The 12,541-nt window shown below is 31.9% G+C and overlaps 1 protein-coding gene across 2 annotated transcripts in view; it reads left to right on the top strand.

Annotated features, from left to right (window-relative positions):
• PIK3C2A_1 (Phosphatidylinositol 4-phosphate 3-kinase C2 domain-containing subunit alpha) overlaps nt 1-12,108 on the top strand; it is an 88,458-nt gene extending 76,350 nt beyond the window's left edge. Inside the window, exons 29-32 of one of the 2 annotated variants that reach the window (XM_051218327.1) lie at nt 366-441; nt 5,544-5,824; nt 7,907-8,038; nt 10,540-12,108. In XM_051218327.1, the coding sequence (XP_051074179.1) occupies nt 366-441; nt 5,544-5,824; nt 7,907-8,038; nt 10,540-10,725 (675 nt within the window). In that variant the 3' untranslated portion in view covers nt 10,726-12,108. Of the gene's footprint in view, nt 1-365; nt 442-2,809; nt 2,831-5,543; nt 5,825-7,906 lie in introns of both variants that reach the window. The other variant, XM_051218326.1, reaches the window with a different exon arrangement.
• The last annotated feature ends 433 nt before the right edge of the window (nt 12,109-12,541 follow it).

Below are 12,541 nucleotides of genomic sequence, written 5' to 3'. Positions count from 1 at the left end.
TGTTTAGAAGATGCAATGTAACTGCCTTTCACAACCTTCTACGTAATTTTGAACTCAGAGTCCGCTTTGTAGAGTGACTTGTGCTCATGTGGTATTTGATTGTTGAGCCATTCGATTATATTTCCTTGAAAAGGCTTGGACCAGATGACCGAGTGAAACGTTGGATTCATTTAAGTTCAATCACTGAGATTTTTACAAATATTATTTTCCTCCCTGCCTTACATTAACTCATCGCCCAACTACAATGAAACTATTCGTTCAAATTTAGACCTAAGTTCTTATATCTACATTAATTTAGATATTATCCGTTATTTATTTTTATCTAACAAGCTATATTTTTGTTTGTATGTTTTTTTTTCATTTAGAGTGCAATCGTATATACTTTTTTTCACAGTGTATTGTTCGATGAAAGATTTACTGCTGAAGACATGCCATCACAAGGTTAGTCAGCTTTACTTTCATTGTGTATCTGTTTAATTACGTAAAAAGTAGCGGTGTACACAGGAAATTCGATTTTGTTCGTTTACTTATTTCTAAAGTCAGGCTAATTCACTGTTTACTATTCATCAATAGCCGATAGTTTAGTCTTTTTTGGTTAAGCACTAAGATTGGAATCAGCATTGCGATCATTATTTAGGTGCCATAGAATTCTTCTGGCCTTCTAACCGATCGTAAATTTTAGAGTATTTGCTTTCTGAGTAAGATTGTGTTTGGAGGTAGGAAATAGAAAACCCTAGATCTAGGTTTCGTACTATTTGGTTCCGGCTAAGATTATATTTAGTCTTGGGGAAATCGATGTTCCCTGACCTCGCATCACCCATATTCACAGTCAAGGATTTTACCACTGATCTATTGACGTCATGACTGACCTGTAGGACTGCGTTATATTTACATCTGATAGATTACTAAGTAGTGACTAGTGTCAAGTCTTTTTCAACGCTGATAGGATTCTGTGTATCAAGCTTTTGGGTGATATCGGATCAAATTCTTCAGGTAGCGGCAGTTCCATTGTTGACTAGTGCTATACAGGATGAAACCTAGATCCAGAGTTTCCTGTTGGCTACTTCCAACCGCCACCTTACATCTCAACATAGTGCACACAATGTCAAGTCACTTAGACTAGTGGTCACATTGGAACTTGGTGGATAGTATTCGATCATCACTATGAAGTATTTGACATACATAAAATTGTTTACTACTTGGTGATCAGTTAGTTGTCAATTTATTTTCTGCTAACAGCTTCATTAGCTCTTATGCTGGTCACTTATGGTTTAATCAGCTAAAAGTAGCAGTTGACAGCACAAAACCATAGAATATGCAATTGTCCCTTGCTAATATCTGTTTTTCATAGGAAATTTAAGTAATGGAATGTATGGCATGAATGATAACCTTGCTTATATTGTTGTATTATGTTTATCTTGCATGGAATAATAAGCTCGTAAAATTAAAACAAGTCGAATTTCCTTTAATGGTCTCGTATTCAAACGACCGTTTTAAGATCATAGGTATCAAATTTTTATGGTTTGTTCATGCTTACTTTACTACTACATCGGATTTTCTCCTGAATAAAACAATGAGTAATTCTCGGTGACTAGAATCAAAATGAACTATGATTAACTGTTAATTTTGCGATAGCTGAATAGTTACATCCCTGATCTTGGGACCACTGTCTACTCATGTTCGATCTCGACTCACGTACCTCACTTTCGACTGCTGGGACTATAGTCATCCGTGACGTCATGTACGGTTGAATTTCGATCATCATAATTTACATCAACTATGGATCCCCCCACTAACTTAGTACTTTATTGAGTAAAGCGTAATGCATACGATATACTTCTTGGAAGTACTCTTAGGAATTTTTCATCAAGCCTAATACAGTATATTATACTATTACTTCGTGTTTAATTTTAGTATTGGTTATTAAATAAACTTAATTGACCACCTAAAATGAAAAAGTGGGGAATAAATGAGGCATCAACAAAATAACAGTCTTCACAAATTCATGTACTTCAGAAATAATATCAGTGACAAGATAACATCAGCTGATGGTTTATTGAATATAATGGAAGTTTGGACAACTGCTTCATTCTATTTTAAGATCTTTTATCAATGGGCATTTTAAATAGGGCCTAACTAAAAGCTTTTAGGTTTCCTGATGAGCACAGTCCTTCAATCAAAATACAATGAGCCTCTTCTTCTACCTAAATAAATTTAGGCTTTACTTCAGTCATTCTCTAGTATGGCTTGTAGTGATTTACTTTAAGGTGTTCATATTTATGACAATGTTTCTATAAATTGTTTTCTTGAAGTGCAATGATTCTTCGTCTGATTCCCGTTTGTAATAAAAATTAAACTTCAATGATATTAAAACTGCAAATTACCGTCACTATATTTTTTTCATCGTTTACATACGGATGCTTGATCACGTTTATGCAAATATCATGGATATAACTAACATCCGTCGATCAAATTGAAAAAAAAAAAAATGACAGAGGCAAAAGTATGGATTTTCATGTATTTAATACACAGTGATGAACCAATTAAGCCTTACTAGTCAGTATGTCTCATAGTGAACTTGTTCATTATAGTGTGAATGATTTCAATCATAATACTTTATAAGTGTATCCCGTTTTTCTTTTCAACTGTAAATACAAGAAAAGAATGAATTATGAAGTAATCATTTTTCGTATAGCAATGTTTGTGTTATATTGAATATGTCACTCTTGTTATACTGAATTATGCATAAACTACCTACCTTAATATGACTAGTAATAATTCATTTCAGTATATGTTTTCTTCATTACAGCTGTTTAATTAACTTCTTCGTGTAAGCATGCTTAGTTAATTAAAACTAGATTATCTAACACTATATACATATATGGTTTCTTTGCTGTTTTCGGTATTTCACGAAGGTTTATTTTCTGTCTTCATCTTACCCTAATTTTATTACTTTTTAAAAAGTAAAACAGAAGGTAATTAGTATTAACAAATTGTCTTACTGTTCTATCTTAACAAAATTTGAAATTGTCTTTTCTGTTTGAACAAGATTTCTTACTCTCATTTGTTGCAACCTGGAATTACGAGTACTTTAATGCTATGATGTTAGTGTACATGTTATATTTGATGACTAATATTTATAACTCTGATAGTTATAAACAAAGCTAGACTTTGTTAAATTATAGGTTAGAGCAAGTTGCTACAATATACATCAATACAGTGAACGTAAAAGATATAAATTAAAGAAGTGTAAATCTCAATATCTACTATAAGTAGAGAGCTGAGTGTAGAAATTATAGTTCGAAATGAATGAAAACTAAATTGCTGATTGAAAGTTGTGAGGTGTAGTGGAAAGTTAGATTTGGAAGAATATACCTACAATTCAGTTATTGATGTCAATTTCGAGCGTAATCAGTTAGTACTTGCGATCACAAAATTCTCTTATCTCGAAGACCTTAACCATGAAATATTGCAACTTTCCGCTTTGATCAGTCAAACATATAGTAGATTATGTGACAAGTGCCATTTTGTAGTCTGAACATTGTTGTCTCCTTGCAAACGACATTTCCATAGGCTTTGATTTTGCATGCGTGATACTATAATGCATAATTATACTATTAAAACCAAACCGCTTTTCCTAACTAAAGTTGTCTTTTTCATTATTTGTCATATTTTAACATTTTTAAAATGATCATTCGTCAGCACTTTTCCTCTAGAAGTAAAAATAGTTTGTTTATATATGGCGAATTAAGTACATATAGTCTCATATAAATTACAGTTTTCTTTCATGTTGTTTTATTTGAATCTTCCCATTGATGTTTAGGACTGCAGTTTATCAGTCTCTTGTTGGCATATGTGCATCCTGTGCGGATTGCCTCGATATTGCCTTAAGTCACAAGCGTTATAAGCAGAGATGGATAGTGACTATCAATGGAATTCAGGACTTGCGTTTCGTCCTATTTGGTACCGGTCAGCTAGATGTACCTGCATCCCAGAGTGGGCATTTTAAATATGGTCTAACTAATGGCTTAAAACTACATTTTCGCCTTAATCATTTGATCAGTATAATTTGCCAAATATTGTTTTCAAATTCTGATAGATTTTAGTTTACAATACAAATTTTCTACATACTTATGATATTTAAAAGTAATCAGTTTATTTTTAAGATTAAATAAATACACATATGCCAATAAGAAACTGATCAATTGCAGTCCTAATCATCAATGGGAAGATTCAAGTAAACATTACCAAGTAAATTTAAACTTCATCCCATTGCACAAGCAAGTAGCTATCAAGACTCAGTAGCTAAGTGGACAACGCGATGGCATTTGAAGCGAACGGTACTGCGTTCGAGTCTCAGAGTGAGCATCCACTCTGAGATGCAGGTACATCTAGCTGACGTGTCCGAAATAGGACGAAACGCGCGTCCCGGATCTCACTGCTTATAAAACATTGTTGGTTAGTTCCAAATATTAGCATTATATGGAAATGATAACTTCGTCTTCATACATTCTCCGTTTTTTATTCTATAGCTCATTATTAGTGGTTTAATTTAATGCTTTTTATTGTGTTAGACGTTTTTGAAAGTTTAGTTCATCTAACCTAATTTATGCTAATCAAGTTTGCCTTTTAATCGCTAAAAAAAATAATTCATTTCACAGTTTGTAAGTAAATATTCTTGTATCATAAAGCAAAGCTGATTACTGGTTGACATCAGTTGGAAAACTAGTTGAAAACCAGGAAACACTCGAAAATTATTTCATTCGATTTTAAATAATACCTATGAGATTAATGACAAGAAATCTACCTTGGTATAAAATGCGAATAATCTTCACCGAAGATAATGGATTTTAATCACACCTTATCGCGAATCATTGGTAGTTATACAATATATATCAAATTCTAGATTCAGTAGCTAAATGATATCATGCTTTACCTGAGGACACTACATTCAAATATTTGTGGGAATGTATACACATATCAGTCTAATGGTCTCAGTCATTTTGACAGATATTTTCGAGATTTCTCAGTTTTTAATAATTAGTGTCACGTCTTGATGAGAATTATCTTCAAAGTGTGATTTGTCTAACTGCATAATGATTTTTTTGTATAGAGCAAATAACAGCATATTGAAAGAACACAAGTTTTAACACTAATAATCTTAATTTTTAAAAAATCGTGAACTAATAACATTCCACATAATTGTTATATGTATCTCTTTACTCCTTGTTATCTGTTCTCCTATGGAAGCTGTAGCCTTCAACTTTTACAGTAAATTTAATAGGATTAAAATCCATTAATTCATATCTCCATCTCAACTTGTTGTTGAATCCTTCTGATCAGACTTTTTTTACCTCACCTGTTATCGAAAATCCGAAATAGTTCATTCTTTAAATATCACTTTCAATGATGTTTATGTGTGTGTTTAATTGTTCTCAATTAACCAACTAAATTCAACTCACCTTATGTTTACTTACACTGGATTTACGCCTACTTCAATCTCTCCATTTCTAGTCTTTGTTTGTTTGTTTTTGAAATTCTAGGGCTGACAACATCAACTTCATCATCATTAATCAATTGTTGGTCATCTTCATCACCATTACAAGATTATTTACCTGAAAAATCTAAAGAATACACAACTCCTTTACTCATCCCATCATTATCTTCATCATCATTATCATCGTTTCATTTGTTTCATAATAATTCTGATGATTTATTAACATCAACATATAAAGTAGACCATTTGCCAGCTGTACATATTGAGTTATATTTAAGTGAGAATTCCAGACGTTTAGATGTTTTAATCAAGCATGCCAGATGTTTAGTAAGCTTTTCTTGTACAGTTTTTATGGTACTTACTTTCTTTAATCACTTTCTAGCTTGTTGTTACTGTTATCGTTGTTCTGATTTAACTTGTTATTTCGGCTTGTTAAACTTAATTATATATGCGTGGGATGGGCATATGATTGTTTTTTTGATGAATTCATTTCCTTCCTTACATTAATGATGTTATGTATAGAAATGGATGATTGTTTTTTGCACCTATCCACTTTTCTGGTTATTCTTGTTGTCTGAAACAGTTTCTCCTCTTCCTAGTTTGCATGTGTACTAAAGGTGTTTACTTGAGTGGGCTTATGTCATGCTGTCTGATCAACGCTAAATGCTAATTGACCTCTGTCTATGAGATAGAAACAGTCGCTAGTTTAAATAACTTGACATTGTGAAGCATATTTTTTTTGTTTAATGATACACAATCTGAGGCATGGACTGAATGATTAGCATATACTCAATGCTACAGCTTACTAACAAGCATTGCACCTAGGTCTGTAGCCGTCTGTCTGTTTCTTTTGAGGTGTATTTTGAAGAGAAAATAAGTGATAAATAGTTGATGATGAGATTACTCATTCGTATCAGTGTGCAGTGATAATTGTTTCTGTAAATGTTACTTTTAGTCTGTGCATCCTGTCTTTGTTCGTTTTTCTTCTACATACCGTGCTTAAAAAGGGTTTTCAAGGCTGTTTTTTCAGAAACGTGTGGCAAATCAATATTCTTTGACAACATCAAATATGATCTGTGATCTTTAATGACTTATTGATCAATGTAGAAATTTATCCTTCCTTAAATACGTAACATATACTTCGGTATATGTCCATGAGAATTTCATTTTTCTTATTCTAGCTGGTTGAATGATTCTAATTATGACGAGTACTAGACTTTTGGAAATTTTGGAAACTCTTAACTTAGAAGGCTCGAAGTCTGCTCATCTTTTTATAGTTGCGTAACCTGTTCTTAACTTTCTGCACGAAACAATATAGACCATAGTATAATAGATTGTTTCATTGTCATAGGCATGCGCACAAAAAGATTATTTTCTCTGTCACAAGAGAGATTCGAAGCTAATATGCTATATGTTTTAAGTAAATATATTTCCAGCTGAAAAAATATGGTAATTGTTATGAAATCATAACTTGTAATAACTGTTCAATCATCCTTTTTCTATTCTTTGTTTCCCATAATATATATAAGATACTGAAATTCCGAAAAAATCAATAAACAGTTATTTTGCCATAATCATATTCTTGTATTCTATTGGTAAGTCTTTAGCATGGAGACTGAATGCATAATTAATCGGTATCAAAGATGTAAGCTAATCTCTATTATCGATCAGTTAATAGAACTATCTTCAACTGTGCTAACTCACTAGATTACATTTGACTGAATATAACCTTTTAACCTCACCTAGCCAGCACGATACATTCATCCGTGAGATAAAAATGAAATGGTTTACACAGTGGTTAGTCGTTTATTACTCATTACATTATACTCATTCACTTTGATAAATGATGACATCTGAAATCGGATTAACTAATAGTGGGAATACATTTTTCATTCAATCACATGATGAAAATTTTTTTTATTGACAAGACTATGCATTGTGTTGCTTATTTCTATAATTAGGCAAAATTGAAATATTTCAACTCTTTCATTCACCTATAAAGTAATATGACTGAATTAATTGACAGTTGGATTTACCAAGTTTTTATTCTTTTACTGAAAAAAAATCTGGATTAAATTATACAAAGATTGCTCTGTTCGGAAACATTAGGCAATATCATATGACATTAATGTTAGAATAGCTTACGTATCAACCCGATTCATCTGTAATATACTAGGTGAATTAAGATGCGTTTATCAAATTAATTATGTTCTGTTGTTACTGTTTGTTTTTACTGAAGCCGAATTCAGATTCACATTTTGTTGAAACGTCTCTAATTGATCATATTATTGTGCATTGTACGATAAGTTATTATGTAATCGAATGTAAAAAATTATGTATCTCTATGCATACATTCTGTTTAAGGTCAACTCCAATTTTGATCTTCAAATCTTTTTTTATATATTTTAGTACATCCCCGGATCGAATGAGCCACCAGATGTGTATATAAAAGTTTATTTACTTTCTGGCCGACGTCGTAAAACAACTAAACATAAAACAAACATTGTTCGACGCTCTAGCTTTCCATCATTCAATATCACAGTAAATCGTGATCATGTCTCTTATTTTGCAAGAGTTTGTTTTTTTCGTTTTTGTAGTATTTTCATGATCTTTAGAATGCATAGATTTTTTGAACACTACCTTTGTTTGACACTTTTTTTGATAATATTTACTGAACCGGTAGTTTAATCTTATCTCTGTATTCGTATAAGCAATGTTGTTCTTTTAAACCAAATAGGCTCTTGTCGATATATCCTATTTGTCTCCATTGTTCAATAGATTTTGGGAGATCTCTATGTCAGATGATGTCTTTCCTCGTGATTAGACCTGGTACATGTTAGAAATAAATGGTCGTCTCAGCTTGGCTGAAATATATAGTCATCATTGTCTGTTCGTTGAGCTGAAACACTATAAGACTCACTTAAGTGTCTTTTAGCTTAGTCCAGATTACCTACTGAAGCAAATAAACCATCTGCTATGATTGTTACGTCTCAGCGCTTAGCTTTTTGAAGAAGGCCTGATTGCTTTTTTGTAAAACTCATCTGTTTTTGTTTATCCAGACTGCAGTCAATGGAAATATAGGCAATGCAATACGAGAGAGCCTGCTCTGATTATAAATCTAATCATTTGTTTGTATCAGCGTGAACACAAGAAGTAGAAATCAAGGTATCAAATATACAGAGGATAAACCGGTCTCAATACTGGCTAGGTGAGGTCGACGAAATAACCACATTCAGATAATATAAGATTCAGAAAAGTAGAATATTGATATTACCAGATGCTGAAGTTCTATCTAATAATTCCTGTTGTCTGACTGGCTCGGATTTTGGAAGCTTCATCATATTTAGATATTAGTTTCAAATTATCAGGGATAGGATTTTCTAAACTGAACCCCTTAGGATTGTGGTGCTTGGAAATAAAGGTAGAGTCATAAGAAAAGTTAGCGAAGAAAATTTTCTTTTCGACGAAAGCATTTCCTCAAGCTATTTCTTCGTATTTATAGTTGTATGGTAATTATGTCTCCATAGAAGGATAAAAAAGATTGCATCATAAATTGATTCGATACTTTTATTATCAAATGAGGTTACGCAATAATCAAGGGGTAAGTGAATTAATTTACGGGTCAGAATTATGAAAGATAATTGTCCACTTGACAGTAATGAGGAAAAACGAAAAACTTAAAGTTATAATAATAAAAATTGAGTAATAATTGTGAAAAATTGTTTAGGGGTAATAATAACTCATTACGGTTCGAAATTACAAAACACTAAAGAAGTCAATAATAATAAACCAGAGCATACCACAAAAAGAAATTAGGAGGAAAGAAGGATGAGAAGTTAGACGTTTTCGCACGCAAAGTTCGGGCTTGAGTTGGTTTTATTCGTTAAATTCTCTATATTTTTATTCAATGACAATGAGTTATTTTAATTATTTGATTGAAAAAGTATTAAAAAGTAAGGATGGAATTTAATATGAGTAGTGTGATTTCGTGTGTTGTTTGGGTTATATGAGCTGTTGTTCACAACGTGGAAGGATGCTCCTTCTTGAGGTATACATAAAGGAATCTAGATTAATAATAGTTTTAGCTACCTAAGAGCATCGAAGACAGCCACACACCTTCCTTTTCAGACTTCGTCACCAGCGACAGAAATTCGTGAGCTAAGGTGGGATATGCTGATTTTAGTACTAATCTTTCCTAACCACATTTTTCTGCTATGGAAAGATACCATCGCTGTAGATGCTGGGTTTTTTTTAGGTAAACACTTTACTGCCGCCCCATCCCAACAAATTATATTTCACCCTTGGTTAATGCGTTTTGTGCTTTTATTTGAACCGTCCTCCAACCGATCTGTCTAGCATGATGGAACATAAAAGACCAAATGTTCAACTTGTGTAGCCATATTGATCCATCATGATTGGAAAACTGGACTACTATCAGTGTAGCATATACAGTTGTGATGTTTGACTAAAACATGTTTAGAATTTAGAATATAATCAAAGCAAATAAGACTTATTAGTTTTATTGAGCATATATATTAAACGGAATGTTAATATTAGTGCTGAAAGTTTTAAACGGATCAATAATTGACAAATGGCTCTCAGGATGTGATAGCTTGAATATCATGGTTTTGATAACTGATCGTATTAGATGGGATACTATTGAATATGATATGTATTAGTAACTTGTCCCCAGTGATAACATTACAAATGATTGAACCCTCGTGTTCACAAGATTATTTTCAATAGTCGAAATGACTTGAGAATTGGTAAAAACTAGATTTGATAGAACTTGACTAGTGTATATCTGTTTAAAGAATTATAAATACGATTTTATTCTGATATTTTGGCGTTTAATAAAGTAAACCAAAATATATTTGAAATGTATTCGTTAAGTCTCAAACTTTTTATTATTATAAACTTGTGAGTTTTTTTTCCTAAATTATAGAAGTTATTTTCCTGTTGCCTAATTGTAATGTCGAGTTTCTTTTTTTTTTTTTACATTTTTCACCGATTAATATTTGACGACTTCGTACTATTAATAGTTTTCCTATGACCTCATTCCAAATGATATACAGTGTGGTTTTATTGAAGTTTCTGCCTGGCATTCTGTTCATATTGGTGAAAATATACCATTTGGACAAATCTACATTCAACTGAAATCAATTCGTCCAGGACATGTATACTCAAACTGGTATATACTATGCTCAGATCCAGCGTGTTTAAGTTAATTCCTTTACGGATAAAATACTAAGCCTTACATTCTGCCCACCGCTTTCAATTTATTTATTCTTAATACACATAAACTAGTTCCGTCGTTGGAACAAAGTATACATCATAAACTTCTTATTTCTACTCTATTACCTACGAATTTAATTTGTGACTCGTTTATTCCAACTACACATGTATTATTTATGCATTAAGATCACTCCAACTATTTAATTGTCTTCTCACTATTATATTTTTATTGCTTCAATGAAATTCCCTACACTAACAAATCCCATATTATAGATCCACTGAACAATCAGCCATCTCATCTATTGACACGCGGAACGAAGCAGTGTGACTTCTTACGGAGCTGCTTAACATATCGAAAACTTTAAAATCCCTCTTTTTTCAAATGAGTAGAATACATACATCTATACTTATACTTATTTAGTCACCTGTTTTTAGATAGAAAATAAAGTAAGCTTCCGTAATCATTCTCTCTTACTCATATGCTCACATTTCGGCATGTTATAGATTCTATTGTATTCTTCTGATTTCTTTCCATTACCAAGAAGCAGTCAGAAATAATAAAAAAACTAATCTGACTTGTAAGCAACGCTTGCATTTCCTTTGTCCTATTTCGATAAACCTCTATTGTGTAATAATTTTATTTTCATGTATTGTTTTACAATGGTCAAAATCGACGTGTCGGAATACTTCTTTTGTATGATATGAGTCTAATAAATAAAATGAAATTTGTATTTGTGCTTGTAATCATTGGAATATACATATACACTAATGTACTGTTGATTTCCTTTTATATTGATCTTTTTTATTGTTGTGATTGTTTTCTCTTATGATTTGTGTATACTTGGTTGTGTAAAATAATGTCTTTCCTGTATGTATATAGAATAATAACTGTTTATTATAGTCTACATAATATTTTTTAATATTTTTGAAATGATTTTTAATGTGATTAATATCCATATACTCATTCGTTTCTTCCTTTTTTGGTAAAGATTTTTATTATGAAAATGAATAAAGTGATTGTAGTTATAAACTATTGTTCCATTGTTTTATGATTACAATATGGTATATGTTAACAAGTGTAATAATTCAGTTTATAAAATCGTTAACTACTGGCCTAATCCATTTTGATGTGCGGAGTTCCTACTTTGGGCGATCATAGTACTCACTATCAACGGTTAGAGACTTAAAGTAACATTGCACAAAGTCATTTGAAGTAGCCCGATTGTATTTGTTCCTTATGTTAGCATAAATCTTCAGTTAAGTGTTATTCTTAACTTGTCTTTTGATCTCATTTGTTTATTTCGAACTGTTTCCCTTTGATAGTTTACTTCATGAATTGATCTTACTTAAGCTACCACTGAAAAGCATGAAACATTGGACATCTGTTTCATACTAATATAGAGCTCAGTCATATCCATTTGATGACCTCTTAGGTAACCAAACCAAAGATCTTTAGAGCTCACAATGAACGCTTAACGTTAAGACATGGGTCGACATCCAATGGTTTACATGTCTTCAATCGATTCATAATGTCGCTCACCTATCTTCCATTATCTACTTTACACCTAATACGATCCAACGCCAATGATAACGATTTCTCATTAAAACTTAAACTTTCCCCCAAAGTTTTTCACTAATGAGTATATTATTTTTTGTTGATGTTTCCAACGTTAAATTTAATCCCTCCCATTTACTTCCATTCTTTGTTAATTTCCCTTGTGCTGTCTTGTAATGTATTACATGTGCCAATATAGATTCACGCCAGGCCCCACGTTGGTTACAGCTAAATGAGCTTTGAAAATATTCGTC

This window comes from Schistosoma haematobium, chromosome 1 (genome assembly GCF_000699445.3).
Source record: "Schistosoma haematobium chromosome 1, whole genome shotgun sequence".
NCBI lineage: Eukaryota > Metazoa > Platyhelminthes > Trematoda > Strigeidida > Schistosomatidae > Schistosoma > Schistosoma haematobium.
This window is presented reverse-complemented; position numbering and strand designations above follow the sequence as displayed.